Below are 17455 nucleotides of genomic sequence, written 5' to 3'. Positions count from 1 at the left end.
TGTCGGGGCTCTGTTGGATATCAGACGAGTTGAAAATCTGTACCTGAGGCTTTTGAAGCTCAGTTTTTTTTAAAAATTCATTTGCAATTAAGCTCTTTCTAACATTGCAACAAACAATAGCAAACTGCCAGTTAGTGTATTCTGACAATTTTGTATTTAGCAAGTTTACCCCTACTGAGAGTATGTTGTAATTACTGGTGAAAATTGTCTGACGCTGAAAATTAATAGAGATATAAAATTTTAAAAAATAGTGGGTTGAACAATGAATCCAAACACGAATATTAAGTAAATGCTAAAATCTTTATGGCATAAGTACTTTTATTTGCAGACAATGTTCAGTTTCCTTTAACATAATTTGAATAAAAGGCAGAACATATGTGCATTTACTTTTATCAGAATAAATAACAAGTATGCACAGAGAGAAATGGCTTGAGATGGAACAATCTCCAGCCAAATATGAACCCAGGCTCAGATCAATGAACTGCTCTCTACTTGGATAATCAGAGTCAACTTCAATCCAGTCTGAATCAGACTCTAATATTTTAAATCCATAATCAGATTGCTTCAGATTCATAGGAATATTAGCACATTCAAACTATTTGAATTATTTCAAGATAATATTAATCTTGAAATATTTGCAACATTTGTGCAACTATCTTTACCAAACAAGGCAAATATGAAACTAAGTAAAATTGCAAAGGATCAGGATTTATGCTTTGTCAGGTTGCAAATGGCTTGGGTTTATCTAAAAACTGATTTGTGACTCATAGGCATTCTTCTGCATCATCCATCATAGAACTATAGGGAATCTTCTTGTATATACAGTGCTGAATATGAAGTGGAATGCACTCATTTAATGGTATTTCATATTAGCAGATTTGGTCTGTGCAGTCATAGTATAGGTTCAGAGCCATTCCAATCAATGGATGATTCCGTCCATCTAGAAAACATGAAAAAAATTAGCTCAGTTGAAGAATTTGTTTAGTATTAACTTCAATTGACATCTATAACTTAAAACGAAGAATTGTTTGACTGACCAGTATTTTTAGGCAGAATGGTTGGAAATACCATAAAATTTAATGTGATACAATCATTAATAGTCTGCCTTTTCAAAACAGATTACAAGAGATTATATAATAACAGTAGTACAAAAATACTCCAAAATGAAAAATAAATACTTTTGTCAGCATATAAGCAGTATGTTATTACATAGAATATTCAAAATATCCAAAACACAAAATATTTTTTCAACATTCTCTTAGGTGAGAAACTTATGAAATCAAAAAGGCTTTAGACAAGTCTACAATTCATGTAATGTATCTCTTGTTGAATGTTGTTTGGTTTCTTTTATCTGAAGGCTGCACGAAAACGAAGAAATGGATTTGAGATGGGAATTTAGGCATGCACGCTAGGATATGGAAAACTTCCACACTATTTTACAAGAGGCTCTGCCAAAATGGAGAGGCAGATGGAGATCAGATTCTTGGGGGGGACAGGGATGGCAATGAGGAAAAGTCAGCAGTCGGGAACTCTGGGAGGGATCTAGTTGACTTGAAGGAGAGATCAGTGTGATAGAGAAATTAACCTATGAGTTGAGGGGGAAAGCTTCCAAAAGTCAGCCAAATTTGTTACACTATATTTAAATAAATGAGCATGTTTAACTGTTTTGCTTAGAATATTTAGACTGGACTCAATGCTATGCTTATTTTGTTTTCTCTGTGTTGTTGTTAGGTGCCATTGTCTCATGCTTGAATCCTAGTGACTTGATGAATTGTGGATCTAAAAAGAAATTGGTTTTGTGTCAGTCTGGAAAGGTCCTCCAGTGTCATTCCCACGGTTGTTTTCAATGTGTCCAGCCATCTGATAGCAGGTCACCTCTTCGCCTTGGTGGCTGAAATATAAACAACCTGCACTATACAGATAATACAACGTTCATCACCAGAAGCAAAGAAGACATGCGATATCTACTGAGAAATGTCAAAGCAGAAAGTCATAACATGGGATTAGAACTGAACATAAGACAAAGATCATGAACATGGAAAATGATGAAGATTTTGAGCTCTTTTGTACACAAAGATATAACTAGCAGGGAAGAAATACTCTGCAGAATAGCACTTGGTTGCTCTTCAATGAAGGCTCTCGACAAAGTATTCAAAGGTAAAGAGATAACACTCCAAATGAAGATCAGACTTGTCCATGCACTCATTTTCTCAGTGATCAGTTAGGAATGCGAAAGCTGGACACTACAGAAACAAGACAGAAAGAAGATTAACTCATTTGAGCTTTGGTGCTTGAGAAGGATTTTAGGCGTGCCATGGACTGCCAGAAAAACTAAAAAATCAATTCTCTAAGAGTTCAAACCGGCTATATCACTCAAAGCCCAAATGATGAAGTTATGACTGTCTTATTTTGGTCACACCATCAGAACAGAGAGATCACTGGAGAAGGACATCATGTTTGGGAAGATTGAAGCAACCAGGCAAAGAGGGTGACCTGCAATCAGATGGCTGGATACGTTGAAAACAATATTTTCTCTGTAGTCATGGTTATGGATTTGTTTGGGGAGATGGGTAAGCAGGGAAGGGAAAACCAAAATGGCTTTGTACTGATTTTGAAACTCAGATATGGTACACTTTGCAATGGTTACTGAATGACTGTATGACTGTATTTGAATTTGAATGCTATTAATAACCTTTAATAAAAAGTCATTAATGAAAAAGGTTTTTTTTTTAAACCATAATGTTCAGATGAACATCCACAATTAAAGCTGAGTCTAATACTATCCTTACTTGTAAACTAGAATGCTTTGCAAAATTTACTAATCTAAAGCAGACTGGTTGTTTTGGTGTTCGGTTTCAAATAATGAGCAGACATTCAAGAAATGACATACAGAAAGCAATCATCCAACAAATAGCATTCTATAAAGTGTAATAATAATAATAACTTTATTCTTCTATACCGCCACAATCTTGCGACTTCTAGGCGGTTTACAATCAAGAGTGCTGGACATTCAGCGAAATACAATAAGTAGATATTCAGAGGAAATACAGAGATCAGAGACCTCAGGAGGCAATAGTATAGAAAGTGTCTTGGAATGAAATCAATTACAAACTATCATTGGTGTATTAATAACAACAAACCTCAAGGTTATGGAATTTTTGTACCAAATTGATATAAAAACACATTAAACATAATAGGGGCTAAGGTGAACCTTGAGGATTTCTGCATGCACTGTTCCAAGATTTAACCCCTCCTTTACTAATGCTTAGCGTGGGTTTTAGCACCGCAGCGGTGGTAACTGCTCCGACACTCATAACTTTTAGCAAACTGCTCATCTGGACCTGAGATTTGAAAAGTGATTCAGGAGAGAATTTTGTTTATGTCTGAGGTATAGGGCACAACCTGAAAAAGCAAAAAATAAAAATTCTGTTTTGTATCTTGGCTCCTTAACTGACTTCTCTTGGATGTAGGGTTTTGTAAAATGCCACCACAAATACAAGAGAAGAAGCTTCAATATAATCACCACACAAACAAGCTTCTATAGCTTACTAATAAAGTTCTCAGCTAAAAAAAAAACCCCACACTCAAAGTGGAGTGGAGTTTTTTTTTCAGATCCTATGAAAGCGTTTGTGGGTTGCCGCTAAAGCTTGTTGCTAATATGCTGGCAACTGAGTAGCTGAGCTCTTTTTTTCTCCAATTTGAGTGTGTCTTTTTTGGCTGAGAACTTTATTGCTAAGTTATAGAAGCTTGTTTGTGTGGTGTTTTATAAAATCCATGTACACGTGCAAGTTGTGATTCCTATATGTGTAGGTAGCAAAGTTCACTGCCTACATGTCTAAGTGCCACTACTTACATGTTTAAAGTCCCAAGTGATACCCCTATTTTTTAAGAGGTTTTTTGTGGAATGACTATTCCTACTGAACGTGCTGTCAAATACACAATTTTCCATAGTCTTATTTGTAATTTAGAAAAGATTTTGGGTCCGATTCTAGTAACGGCACTGTAAGTTAGGAGTGGTAGATGCCCTAACTTAATTGTTTTAATTGGTGCGGTAATTGACCACATTGCTTAAAACCAATTAAAAAGTCATTATAAAAAAAATGTAGGTGCCACAGGTGCTTACAAAATAGGACGTCATAAACACGTCTACAGAGGCGCCTAAGGTCAATGTAGGTGTGGATTATGCTGGAAATTACCTTAGGCACTTCTGTACCTGCAATTCTTGTCAAACATAAGCACCAGTAATGTAGGCTTGATAAATCTTGGCCTATATTACTGGCACCTACATTGGATGTAATTCATGATTCTGGCAATGGTGCCTACGCATGACTGACACGTGGATGGCACCATTTTTGTAGGTGTCATTTCCAGAACCCATCCGTTGGGTTCAGTGAGCCTTTTGTAAAATACCTTGCAAATTTTGAATTGCCCAACTTGGTCATGTTTAGCACATGCTAATGGACCTGAGTGTGCGATAAATGCTGTATGCCCTATTTTACACTTATGAGTCACATGGCACTTAGCGCATGCTAACATCCATTAGCACATGTTAAGTTTTAATAAAAGGGGCTCTCCTTTTCCAACCTAGATAATATAAAAACTAAGCTTTAAATCTCCCAGTTTGAAATGGAGTATTTTATAGGACTCGGGACAAATATTTTGGGTAAAGAGTCATGGATCTGACATACCGCTTTTCTGTGGTACAAATGGGTTCACAATCCATGGAGGGTTACATGAAAATCCTAAGCAAAACTGATTTTACAATATGAAAGTTTCAAAAATATTAAAGGAATTTTCTTTTAAATTGTTAGAAAATTTCCATAATGAAAGATTAGGTTCTTACCTGGATAACCTTCTTTCTGTTAATCTACTGCAAATTCTGAATGTGTGGTGATCAATCCATTCCTGTGAACTGGACTTTCAGAAGTGAGAATACTTACAGCTTTGAGTACCTCCTATATGGAGGCGGAACCTGGTGCACTTTTCAGTTAAGTCCCAAAGCAATCGATCTCCACTGGAACAGAGGACAAAGGAGGGGAATAAGGATCTCCCCACATACAATAAACAATTCCGTTCTGCTCTTTAACTCAGAAAACAAGAATTAGAACAATTCAACATAACAATCGGAAAAGAACCACAGACAAACAATCTATTGTGTGTACTGGGCACGAATATTAAGGGAGCCAGAGGCTGAGGAATACATTTTCTCATACCGGATTTCACGGCATTTAGCCATCTGGCTGGCAGAAAAACTCCAGACCTGTAACGCAAAAATATCCGAGGCAGAAAGGCAGGCGATATAGGATAGACAGAGGGTGGGCTGTGCAGAATCCATAGTAGATTACCAGAAAGAAGATTAACCAGGTAAGAACCTAATCTTTCATTCTGTTACATCTACTCCAGATTCCTTACATAGAAACATAATGTGGTGATAATAGGGTGGGACAGAAAAGCCTGCCTGCAAGACTGAGGATCCAAAAGTGCCATCCTCCCGAACCACCATATCCACTTTGTAAATTTTGGAAAAAGTATGCAGAGTAGACCAAAAATCTGCCCCACAAAAATCTGCGAGAGGAACTGCCTGAGATTCTGCCTAGGAAGAGGCAACACTCCTTGTCGAGTGTGCCTTGAGAGAGACTGTTTTCTGCAGGTAATGTACGCCATAGAGATGGCCAAGCGAATCCATCTAGCAATAGAGGCCTTAAACGCCAGCTTGCCAAGCCAGGAGTGGCTGGTAAGCATGAACAGAAGGTCAGAAAGACGCAAGTCATTTGTCTTTTCAAGTACTTCTTCAAAACTGTCCTGTTTGGAAGATCCCATTGATTGAAAAGCAAGCAGAACTTCCTAATTGATATGGAAATCTGATCACCTTTGGAAAAAAAAGAGGGCACAGCACAGAGAGTGACACCTTCATCTATGATTCTGAGGAAGGGCTTCCTGCAGGATAGAGCCTGCAGCTCTGAGATTCGCCATGCCAAAACAATTGCCACCAGAAACACAGTCTTAACTGTGAGGTCTAAAAGAGAGGCATCTTTGAGGCGCTCATAAGGAGCTTTAGTGAGGCTCTTTAGAACAGCATTAAGGTTCTAGGTCAGAAAGGGACGCCGCAGTAAAGGGATCAACCGGAGAGCTCCTCGGAGATATCTGGTCACATTAAGATAAGCCATCAGTGAAGACTTGTGATTTTCTGTGAGGAAGCAAGAAAGACTGGCCACCTGCATCTTACGGGAAGCCACTGCCAGGCCTTTTTCCAGGCCTACCTGCAGGAAAGCCAGGATAACTGGAATGGGAGTCTGAAGCAGCTACACCAGTCCTTAGCACAGCATTGCTGAAAAGCCTACCAGGCCTTTGCGCAGGCCACAAGAGGGCTTCTTGGCCTGCAGCAACGTGGCAATAACCACGCTGGAATATCCCTTGCGAACTAGCACCAAGTGCTCAAGAGCCATGCTATAAGACCAAACTGCTGAGGATTCTTCATGAGTACTGGTCCCCTGACTGAGAAGACCGTGGTGAAGAGGCAGCTAGAAACCTTTGTCCTACTGAAGATGTACCAGGTCCGCATACCAAGGCCGATGAAGGCAATCTGGAGCCACCAGGATCACAAGGCCTCTATGAGTTGCAATCCGGTGGATGACCCGGCCCATTATGGGCCAAGGAGGGAAGACGTAAAGGAAACCAACGTGCAGCTAGGGTTGAACCAAAGCGTCCAACCCCAAGCTTCCTGGTTCTGCTCTTCAACTGAAGAATTGGCTTTTGCGTTCTTGGCCAAAGCTATCAAATCCATCGCTGGTCTGCCCCAATGTTGCACAATTAGATGGAATGCCCTGTGTGACAGCGACCATTTCCCTGGGTCGGTCTAAGATCTGTTGACTGAGAAAGTCAGAATGAACATTCTTCACTCCGGCCACATGGGCAGCAGAAAGAGCCTAAAGGTGTACTTCTGCCCACCGGAAGAGCATCTGCCTACCGGTTAGAGGATGTAAGTTTAAAAAACATCATCAACATCTTCTCACACATCAGGCAGCATTATGGGGTAAAGACCTGGAAGAATTGCTTATGCCTACTACTTATGGGGAATTTAGGAAAAACCTAAAAACATATCTGTTCCTGAAGTATTTAAGTAACTGACCAATACAATCTTAGTCCACAATATCTGATCTCTAGGGCTGTTTATCACTAGCTCTTAACTTTGTTAATTCTACTCAATCTGTAGCATCTTTTAATCATTGTAAACCGCATAGAACTTCACGGTCCTGCGGTATATAAACTTATTATTATTATATGAGCTTCTAGACGCAATGGGGCGCTCCCTGTGATTCCCCTGCCTGTTCATGTACGCCACTGCCATGGCGTTGTTGGAGAATAATCTTACAACTTTTCCCTCTAGGACGTTTTCTAGAGCCTTCGGAGCTAGTTGAATGGCTCCAAGTTCCAAACAATTTATAGACCACTTCTTTTGATGTGGGGTCCACTGGCCCTGAACTGAGCAGTCCCTGCAATGAGCTCCCCAGCCAAAGAGGCTGGCATCAGTCATGAGAGTCATTCAGTTTGAGATCCAGAGAGGCATGCCTTTCGACAAGGATGTATCCTGAAGCCACCAGCATAGGCTGACCCTTGCAGCCCCTGTCCAATGCAGCTGCATTTGAAGAGGATGTCTCTGCGGAGTCCATCAGTATAGAAGGGAGTCCTGAAGAGGATGCATACAAGTCCTGGCCAAGGGGATAACCTCTAGCCCGGCTACCATGGAACCCCAGCACCTGAAGATAATGCCAAGCAGTCGGAGTTTGCATTTCCAGGACAGACAGAATTTGTCTTTTGTATTTCTGTTTGCGTTGCTCAGGAAGAAACAATTGGCTGCAGACCGTGTCAAAGAGAATGCCCAGGTGGCTTTCTGAAATTGACAATCCAGCCCAAATGCTGGAGCAGTTCTACCACCTGACGCACCGCCAACTTGCACTCCTGCCTAGATGGGGCTCTCATTAGCCAGTTGTCCAGATAGGGGTGAAATTTAATACCCATGTGCCAGAGATGAGCTGCAACCACTACCATAACCTTGGTGAACATGCTGAGAAAATCTTCTCCCACTCTCCCAGAAACATCGACAACCACCCCCCCTCCCAATATGCAGGAGTGCTGATTTGCTTGCCCACTGCCGGATCCCAGAGCATTCTGCGAGCCAAGACTGTATAAGCTGACACCATGCTCATGACCCTGATAAGATCAAAGAGAGCATCTGCCACATAATCCAACCCTTCCTTTACAAGATGGGGACAGGCATCCTTCTCCGCAGAGGGAGTCTGGTGTGGCAGACCCACAAAGCAAATGAAGTGGAAGAAGCAGCATTGATTCCCAGAACAAGAGCTTCAAACTGCCTCATAAGAATCATGTCCACCCTGCAGTTATGAGCATCCTTCAGCATAACACTGCCTTTGCTTGGGAGAGCAGTACGCTTGGTGACCTGAACGACTGCCATATCCAACTTCGGCTGGTTAAAGAGCTGCTATAACTCAGGTAACATGGGATAAAGCTTAGCTATGGCCTTAGCAACCTGCAAGGACCCCTCCATGGTCTCCCACTGTTCAGTGACCAGGGCAGTATTGTCCAAATGTGCTGGAAAGAAAGAGGTCTGGTCATTAAAACCACTCATGATCGTGCATCGAGAAATGGAGGGCTGCGCTTTCAGTTTCCATTCTGACACCACATCAGAAATAAAATGGTGGAGAGAGACCGACTTGAAAAGGTGGCGGAAATTCAAGATGGCGTCTTGGTAGCAGGACGTGGCGATTTCAGCTCTTGCCTAACATTGCTTACCAGCTCTCAATATTGCTATGCCTAAAAGAAGGGGTAGAGAGGCGGTAGCCCGACCGTCGGAGCCTACCTTTCCATGGCAGGGAGCCATCACCACTTTCTTTGCGTCTTCGCCTCGGGGCGTTCCTGCTGAGTTGAACGCATGGGAAGCATCGGCATTGGGGAGCGAGACTTCACTCAGTCCCGCGGGACCAGCACCTCCTTCGTAGCCGGGTGAAAGGAGAATGCTGGCTGCAACACAGACAGCGGAAGCTAAGCTGTCTAAGGAGCTCTCGGGCTTGCTGGCTTCTCAGGATTCCCCGGCCAGATCATCTTTACCGCAGGCAGCTACAGTAATTTCAGCAGTCCAGGGGGCACTACCAACTCTTCAATGCCTTGAGAGACCTGCTGAAATCACCTTGGAATCAATTTGGTCTGCACTGGACTCCCTTCACAAGGTATGCCTGGGAATCTTACCACTTGTCCAGATTCAAAATGTTTGAAGAGGATTTAAAAGCCCAAGGGGAAAAGGTTAAATCTTTAGAACAATCGGTTCAAGGAGTTCAGTCTTCTTGTACTTTAATTACTCAGGACAAATTGGTGTTTTTGAGGAAAATGGAGAATTATACTACTAAACAGTTGAATTTAAGACTTTTGAACTTCCCAAAAACATTTACAATGTCCCCAAAATAATTGTTTTATAAATTTTTGAAAGAAGCCTTTAAATACTCTGAAGATGGGCTTCCTCCTCTACATAAAATATACTTTATACCTGTTTCTGTTACAAAATCTTTTTCTTCAGAAGTTGCTCAATCTAATGTGGACCTAAGCCCTATGAATTTATCTAGACCAGGGGTAGGGAACTCCGGTCCTCGAGAGCTGTATTCCAGTTGGGTTTTCAGGATTTCCCCAATGAATATGCAGGAGATCTATTTGCATGCGCTGCTTTCAATGCATATTCATTGGGGAAATCCTGAAAACCCAACTGGAATACGGCTCTCGAGGACCAGAGTTCCCTACCCCTGATCTAGACTATTGGAGACCTCAGAAGAAGTAGTATTTCGATCAACGCTTCTTGTGACATTTGTATTTCTACAAGACAAGGAAGCACTTCTTTGCCTATTTTTTTAGGTTGAAAGAAGTCTCCTTTATGGTTTGCAAGATTTCTATATTCTCAGATGTCTCAAGAACGACACAATCAGGAAGGAAAAGATTCCTGGATTTGAAAGACAAAGTTAAAACTTTGGAGGCAAAATTTCAACTGCGTTAGCCTTATAAATGTATAATTTACTTGGATCAGAATACTTATGTTTTTTATGAACCTTCCCAATTGCAGTTCTTCTTGGAAGGGAAAGGAGTGTCAATGCAGAGTTCCAACTGATCCCAATAACTGGTTGATTTCAAATTGAAGACGACCTACCATTTGATTTTGTAATCTTTAAATTCTTTAATTTTCCATTCCCAATGAATGTGAATTGTTTCTCTCTCTAATGTGGGCTATTCAAAAGTTTGTATGTACTTAATTTGAATGAGTACTGTATTCTATTTTCTTTATATATCATAGTTTGGTTAAACTTTTGTTTGTTCAATAACTATATTTTGCTGAAATAATGATAAATGAATAAATAATTTAAAAAAAGAAAAGAAAAGGCGGTGGATAAGAGGATCATCCTCCTGGTCAGGAGCCAGGGAGGTCTGTTGGCTGCCAGGCCTTAACAAGTAACTGGAGTCACCCAGGATTGATTTAGAATTCTGGGATAAAAGCAGCATGAGGCCAGCTGGTTTACTCGAACAGCAGACACCAGAGGAGAAGACGCTCCCTAGGTCGATGGCTGTACCTCAGTAGACTGTGCCACCTGTCTCGGATGTGTCAGATAGGCTCTTCACATGAGATTCACAAATTCCAGGTAGAAGCCTGGTGGCAGAGGAAATAAATGAAGCCTGCAAGCCCTCCGGCTAGGCTCTCATGGGGTCCCCAGATGTCATGCGCCTCCGCTTCACATCATGGCGAGAAAAAGGACCTGAGTGGTAATTTTTACCCATGTCACAGACCCATAGTAGTTCACCAGCCCTGGAGAACAAGGATGAGGCTAAGCCCGAAGCTCCCGCCCCTCTCTCACGTACATTGTAGTATGCAATACACGGGCACTCTTCCACTGGTAACTCAGTACAAATTTTACATGAATTTGCATCTTCGTCCTCTGAGGAGTCCATCCCAGCTGATTAGGAGCAAAAATGGTTTTTTTTAGACATGCTTTTGAAAAAAAGATAATTTGAATCCAAGATAGCCACTGCCAATAAAATCGCACCAAACAGCCCATGGAGACTTTTTGAAAAATTCAAAAACACAGAAAAAGGGGGTTTTGGAGGTGGGAGACCTGAGCCCTAAGCCCATAAACACTCAAATTTGGGATTTTTTGACCCACCTTGATTTTCCATAGGAATCAATGGGGTTTTACTCAGTTTTCTTATGGTGCCTGCATGCAGCTTCTTCAATGTAGCTGAAAAGATGGAAAGGACTTTTCTGCCTCAGATACTTCCTGAGACTCTCCAAAGCCAAGGAATATTTGGGCTGTAAGATGGACTGAAACCAACCTCCACCCCCCAGGAACCTTAAAGCGCAACGGGGGTTGGATAAATATGCAGCCAGTGCCCTGATATCTTACTCAGGGCGCACACAGCCTGCGCTCAAGCTCAGAAGGCGAGCTGGCTCCCAGGGGAATGGACCCCAAGCCCAGAAGAAACACAGCAGGCTTGCTCTCCAGGTTCACCCAAAGGCTTGCCCTGCAGGCTTGCCCTGCAGTTCGGTTAAGCAGAACTGTAACCTTTCTCAGGCAGAAAATCCCCCATCTCAGGGGAAAGCCTTGATAAAACAAACTTTGGATGAGATAAAGAAAAAAACTAAGCAGAACAGATCAGAAACACCTCTGCACAGCTTGCTTGCAGAAAAGAAATGGAGAGTGCACTGGGCTCCAACTCCATATGGGAGGTGATCAAAGCTGTAAGTATTCTTACTTCTGCAAGTCCAGTTTGCGGGAATGGATTGATCATCACACGTATGGAATCTGGAGTAGATATAACAGAATAATCTATAAGCAATATGACTGACATATAGTACCAGCCTTTTCAACATACTGTCATATCTATTGATAGTTTCTATGGCCTCCTTTATCAGCACCAGTGATTTCAATGGAGCTAGTTGTAAGTTGTTGGGATAATCCGAGGCATCTCTTCAGAACAGTTAGTTGTTTTAATAAAATATAGAATTACCAGCTTAAACTTCTAGAATGAATTTACTTACTTTGTCCTAATGCAGTCCTCAAGAGGAGGAATGAGTGTATTTTCATCATCATCATCAACAATATGGATCTGCATTGTGTCTGGAAAGACAGCTTAAGGTCACAAAATTGTAAAATAAGGGCTCATAATCGAAAGAGAAAAACGTCCAAAAACCGGCCTAAGTCAGCACTTGGATGAACATTGTCAAAATACGTCCAAGTGCCAATAATAAAACCGGGTTTTGGACATATTTCTAAACAACCTAGGCCTTCATAGTGCCGCTGAATGACCATAGTTAAACGGGGCATTTCAGGAGGAGTGTCGAGGGCAGGATTTGGGTGGGATGTAGGCAGGCTTAGACTTAGTCATACTGCATGTATAACCGAAAGTTTTACCGCACAGGATTGATGGAACTTGGACATTGTGACTTAGACCTTTTAAAACATGGTCTAAGTCACAAAAACCCACCTAAAGTGACCAGATAAGCACTGCAAACACATATACAGACCTCCACACACCCATATAAATATTAATCACAACTTGAAAATTGTGCCTCCAGAACATCATCACCTGGCAGCCTGGCATAGGAAAGCCTAGTCGTGCTGCACAGAAGTGTCTTAAGCTGTCTTGGGGTGCGTTAGGGAGCCATGGAGAGAAGGACCCATGCCTATAAGCCCCTATAATCACTGCACTGATATTGAAACATGTGCACTCCCCTATACACCCCCAAAACCCTTTTGTACTGGCATATAAGTGGCTCCAGCAGCCATAAGGGCTATTGGGGTGGTAGATAATTTTATTTTTATATACCACCTAACCAGCAGTTCATAGCGGTTTACACAATAGGTACTCAGCATACAATTTAATAATAACATACATAATAAAATTCTAAATAACTAATACAAGCATTAATACTAATAAATAAGGAAAACGCAATATAAAGTAAAATAAGTATAGAAAAAAAGATTAAAAAGTACATTATAACTACATGATAATATAAAAATCAATAATGTATATTATATTGTTTAAATAAGTGGGTTTTAAGATCTTTTCGAAATTGATAGTAAGTAAGAAATGGAGAAACAAGAAGATTCAAACATGAATTCATTAATCCTGCCTGGAATGCTAAGGTCCTATCTAAAATTTTTTTGTAACGACATGCATTTGCTGAAGGAAAATAAGTGGGTCTAGGGCAGTGGTCTCAAACTCCAACCCTTTGCAGGGCCACATTTTGGATTTGTAGGTACTTGGAGGGCCTCAGAAAAAATAGTTACTGTCTTATTAAAGAAATAACAATTTTGCATGAGGTAAAACTCTTTATAGTTTATAAATCTTTCCTTTTGGCTAAGTCTTAATAATAATATTGTAATTTATAGTTAAAGAGACATATGATCAAAAAACTGTTTTATTTTACTTTTGTGATTATGATACACATACCAAGGGCCTCAAAATAGTACCTGGCGGGCCGCATGTGGCCCCCGGGCCGCGTGTTTGAGACCACTGGTCTAGGGGATTCTGAAGGTGGTTTGGGGGGCTCACCATGACCTATAAGGGAGCTGTAGTGAGATGATGACATGGCACCCTTTTGTGAAGTTCACAGCAGTGCCCTGTAAGGTACCCCACTATTTAGGTGCCATGTCTGGGTGTTCAGTCCATCACTTTGCAGACCCTTCCCACGTCCAACAGGGCTTGTTCTAGGCGTTTTTGACTTGGATGAAAAGTTGGCCGAAAATGTGGTATAAAGATGGACGACTTAGCAGCTTGGACGATCAGATCAGCAGGACATATAGTTATATGATTTTCGAAATGAAAAAAAAAATTTGGATGTATTTTTCGAAAATGTGTCCTAAGCTATTTTTTTACTTTGGACGACTTGCGACTTGGACGAAAACGGACTTAGATGTTCCTTTCGATTATGCTCCTCCACGTATAGCATTTAATAACGTTTTCTTCACACAGTATTTAATCCTTAAGCATAATACAGTTGGCAGTTTAGGACCTAAAATTCAATAAAACCTTTGAATCTGCATAATTTAATAAATGAGTTTAATTTATAATTTAGAAGATCACGTACAGAACAGCTACCAATAAAAATTGTCTGGGTGATATTTTTGGTTATACGGACAGATGATTTCCTAATTAAAATATCTGGAAAAAATAAGGGATAGACTATTATTTGCAATGACATGGGAAATGACAATGATATATCCTAAGTTATCGCATGTCGTTAATTGAAAATAAGCAGAACACCCCCCCCCCCCCACAACATTTGGTTTTCATTTGCCAATAACAGTGTGCACTCTTTGGAAAGAAGGTGCACTGTTACCAAACAAGTTGTACTCTTTAAGAAGATGCCCTCTTTGTAAAGAAGGTGCACTGTTACCAAACAAGTTGTACTCTTTAAGAAGATGCCCTCTTTGTAAAGAGTGCACACTTCTGATGACATTCATCCTGAAATGAAAAAAGAAAACCAGAAAAAAATGAACAATGCAAACTTTCCCTTAAACAACATTGGAAGCAACATGACATGACAATTTTCTGTTCCCCCCATTTCAAGAACAGATCTCTATGTAACAAAAAAACATGAACTACAAATGCTTTTATTTAAATATTTCCTAAATATTTTAAAAAATAGTGTTGATAACTTAGCTGTCATTACCTAATACAGTCCAAAATATATAATAGAGAACAAAGTAGTGTCAATCACTTTAAATCTACCGTATTTTTTGCTCCATAAGACGCATTTTTTTCACCCAAAAGTGGGTGGAAATCTTGGTCCGTCTTATGAAGCAAAGGTACAAATTTTGTTACCCCCATCCCCTACCCCCCCGTAACATTGTAAAACCCGCCCGCCGCACTACCTTTCTATACCCACCCACCCGCTGCCACTGCATCTCCTTTTTAAACCCACCCAACCGCCCGCTGCACCACCTTTCTAAACCCACCCGCTCGCTGCTGCCACACCTCCTTTTTAAACTCGCTGAACCACCTTTTTTTTTTACCCCTCCCCCCCCCGGTCCATCCATCCGTCTGCCGTTGCCGTTCCCCCTTTTTTACCTGGTGGTCCAGCATCCAGCCAGCTCCTCATTTCCCGGCCAGTGGCGAAAAAAATCAGCACGTCGCGAGAACTTACAGCAGCCATTCGGAAAGCAGTGCAGGGCTAAGTGGGAGAGCATAAGCTTGTTCCTGATGGCCGTGCTGATTTCTTTCACCGCTGGTAGGGAAATGAGGAGCCCAGAAGAATGAAGGATGCCGCGGCAGGCAGGAAGGGAGCGAAGCCGACTGATGGCAGAATTTTAAAAGGTATGGGGGGGGGCAGGGCTTGCCTGGAGCTTCCTGGCTGGCTGGCCTGAGGCTGACTGGCCTTTGGCTAGCTTGCCTGGAGCTGGCTGGCTTGGAGCTGGCTGGCTGGTGTGGGGCTGGCTGGCTGTTTTGGGGCTGGCTGGCTGGTTGGCTTGGAGCTGGCTGGCTGGCCTGGGGTTGGCTGGTTGGCCTGGAACTGGCTGGCTGGTTTCGGGCTGGCTGGCTTGGGGCTGGCAGGCTGGTTTCGGGCTGGCGGGCTGGCTTGCGGATGCCTACCATTAGATGTGCCCACCACTAGATGTGCCATGTACCCTGTCCCGGCCTATCACTAGACCACCAGAGGGGGGACAGGGTACAGAGCACACCATTTGGTTCAGAATTTTTTTTTCTTGGTTTTTCTTCCTCTAGAGGTGGGTGCGTCTTATGGTCAGGTACGTCTTATGGAGCGAACAATATGATAATCTAATTTAATCTTCCATTTGTGAGTCGCACAAACCTATACAAGCTCAAAGCGACAGATCAAAGAGGAAGGGGAAAGTAGTAGGTGATGGAGGCCTGGAGAAGCAAGAGGAGGGACCTAGAAGTAGGGGGGTAATATACAGAAACTGAATTAATTGTCTAAAAGGTGGGTCTTCAGGTTTTTTCTGAATGTGGTGTAGTTTGTCTCTTTCCCAATTGCTTCTGGTAGGTCATTCCAAGTTTTTACACCCAGATAAGTTAGCATAGAGTGGAAAATTTGCTTATAGTGGAGGTATTTTATGGATGGCAGGTTTAGTTGGATTCCGTTAAGGATTCTTTTTGATGTCGACCAAACAGTAGAGAATAATTGGATTAGAGGGGCTACTGAGCTTCAGTAAAGAATCTGGTATAGGATGCATGACGTTTTGAAAATTATTCCGGATGATATTGGGAACCAGTCTAAATCTTCAACTAAGACCCACAGGCCACTTCAATTATAATATATGTAATATTAAATATAGCACGTGGCGCAAAGACACTCCTGAGGTGCAATTTGTGCACAATCCTGGCATGAATTTAAGTTAGAAGAACCTAAGGATTCCATGCCAACCAGTTTTGAGGCAAAAATTGTAGTTTTGGAAGTGCAGGAAACTTGAAAAAGAAATTGCTAAAATCCAAGATGGCCACCGTTAAGAAATTTATGCCTAAAAACGCTAATAAAATACACTTACTAAAAATTAAAAAACAGCAAAATTAGGATTTTTCAGGTGGGGAGGGGGGAACACAGAGAAATATGGGTATGTGCTGCAGCCTGCCTCAGCCTTTTACAGTAGCTGGAAATGAGAAGAATCACTGCCTCAAGGTGGAAATGCCTCTTCGATGCTGATCTTCAGCTGCCAGTCAGACATGGAGCCTGACCGTACCCCCACCCTCATGGACTGATGGACATGAATACAGGAGGAGGGGAGGTGAAAATGCAGCCAGCATCCTGCGAGACACCGCTAAGCCTCCTAAGGATGCCGAGCAGCTTGCTCTCAAACCCCTGCTAAACAATAGGTGAGGATTAAACACAGGGCTCCAAAGATACTAGTGCAGACTGGCCAACAGGTATCACAAGGGATCGTCCTGTCAGCTGCAGACCACAGTCTGCTGCTTCTCTACATAGGCAGAGCTGAAGGTGAAAGCTCCGAGCACTGAAAACAGAGAAAATACCAAATAAAATAATAAAAGAGAGAGCAGAACAGAAACACTCCTTCCAGCTCGAGTGCAAAAGGGAAAAACTGCAGGTGGCAGTAGAGCTCACAGTGAAGTAGAAGGGACACGGAAAAAAATTTGGAGTGGATTCCTTATGCATATGGCTTGTGGCCATGGGGAAATAACCCGCTTGTCTAGAATGATGCACCTATTACACTAGAATAGTTATTAGGCTTGATAAATCTTAGCAAGCTCTCCGTAATCTCTTGGATTCTGGCACAAGATAGACAGCATAGATTCTGGGACATCACCCACCTTAACTCTCAGATTTGCCCCTTTTCCTTATACAGAGAGCGTGACAATGTTCTTCAATGCAAGACCCCTGGAGACCTCTAGGGTGGCCCCTATTGGCTTTCTAGGTTTTATTTTCTAC

The 17455-nt window shown here is 41.8% G+C and overlaps 1 protein-coding gene across 4 annotated transcripts in view; it reads right to left on the bottom strand.

Moving 5' to 3' along the window:
- Nucleotides 1-286: 286 nt before the first annotated feature.
- MINDY4 (MINDY lysine 48 deubiquitinase 4) overlaps nucleotides 287-17455 on the bottom strand; it is a 210635-nt gene continuing 193466 nt past the window's right edge. For all 4 annotated transcript variants that reach the window (XM_033931767.1, XM_033931765.1, XM_033931766.1 and 1 more), the window contains exons 17-18: nucleotides 12089-12167; nucleotides 287-940 (exon numbers count right to left, since the gene is read on the bottom strand). In XM_033931767.1, the coding sequence (XP_033787658.1) occupies nucleotides 892-940; nucleotides 12089-12167 (128 nt within the window). In that variant the 3' untranslated portion in view covers nucleotides 287-891. The remainder of the gene's footprint in view (nucleotides 941-12088; nucleotides 12168-17455) is intronic.

This window comes from Geotrypetes seraphini, chromosome 2, assembly GCF_902459505.1.
Source record: "Geotrypetes seraphini chromosome 2, aGeoSer1.1, whole genome shotgun sequence".
Taxonomy (NCBI): Eukaryota; Metazoa; Chordata; class Amphibia; order Gymnophiona; family Dermophiidae; genus Geotrypetes; species Geotrypetes seraphini.
This window is presented reverse-complemented; position numbering and strand designations above follow the sequence as displayed.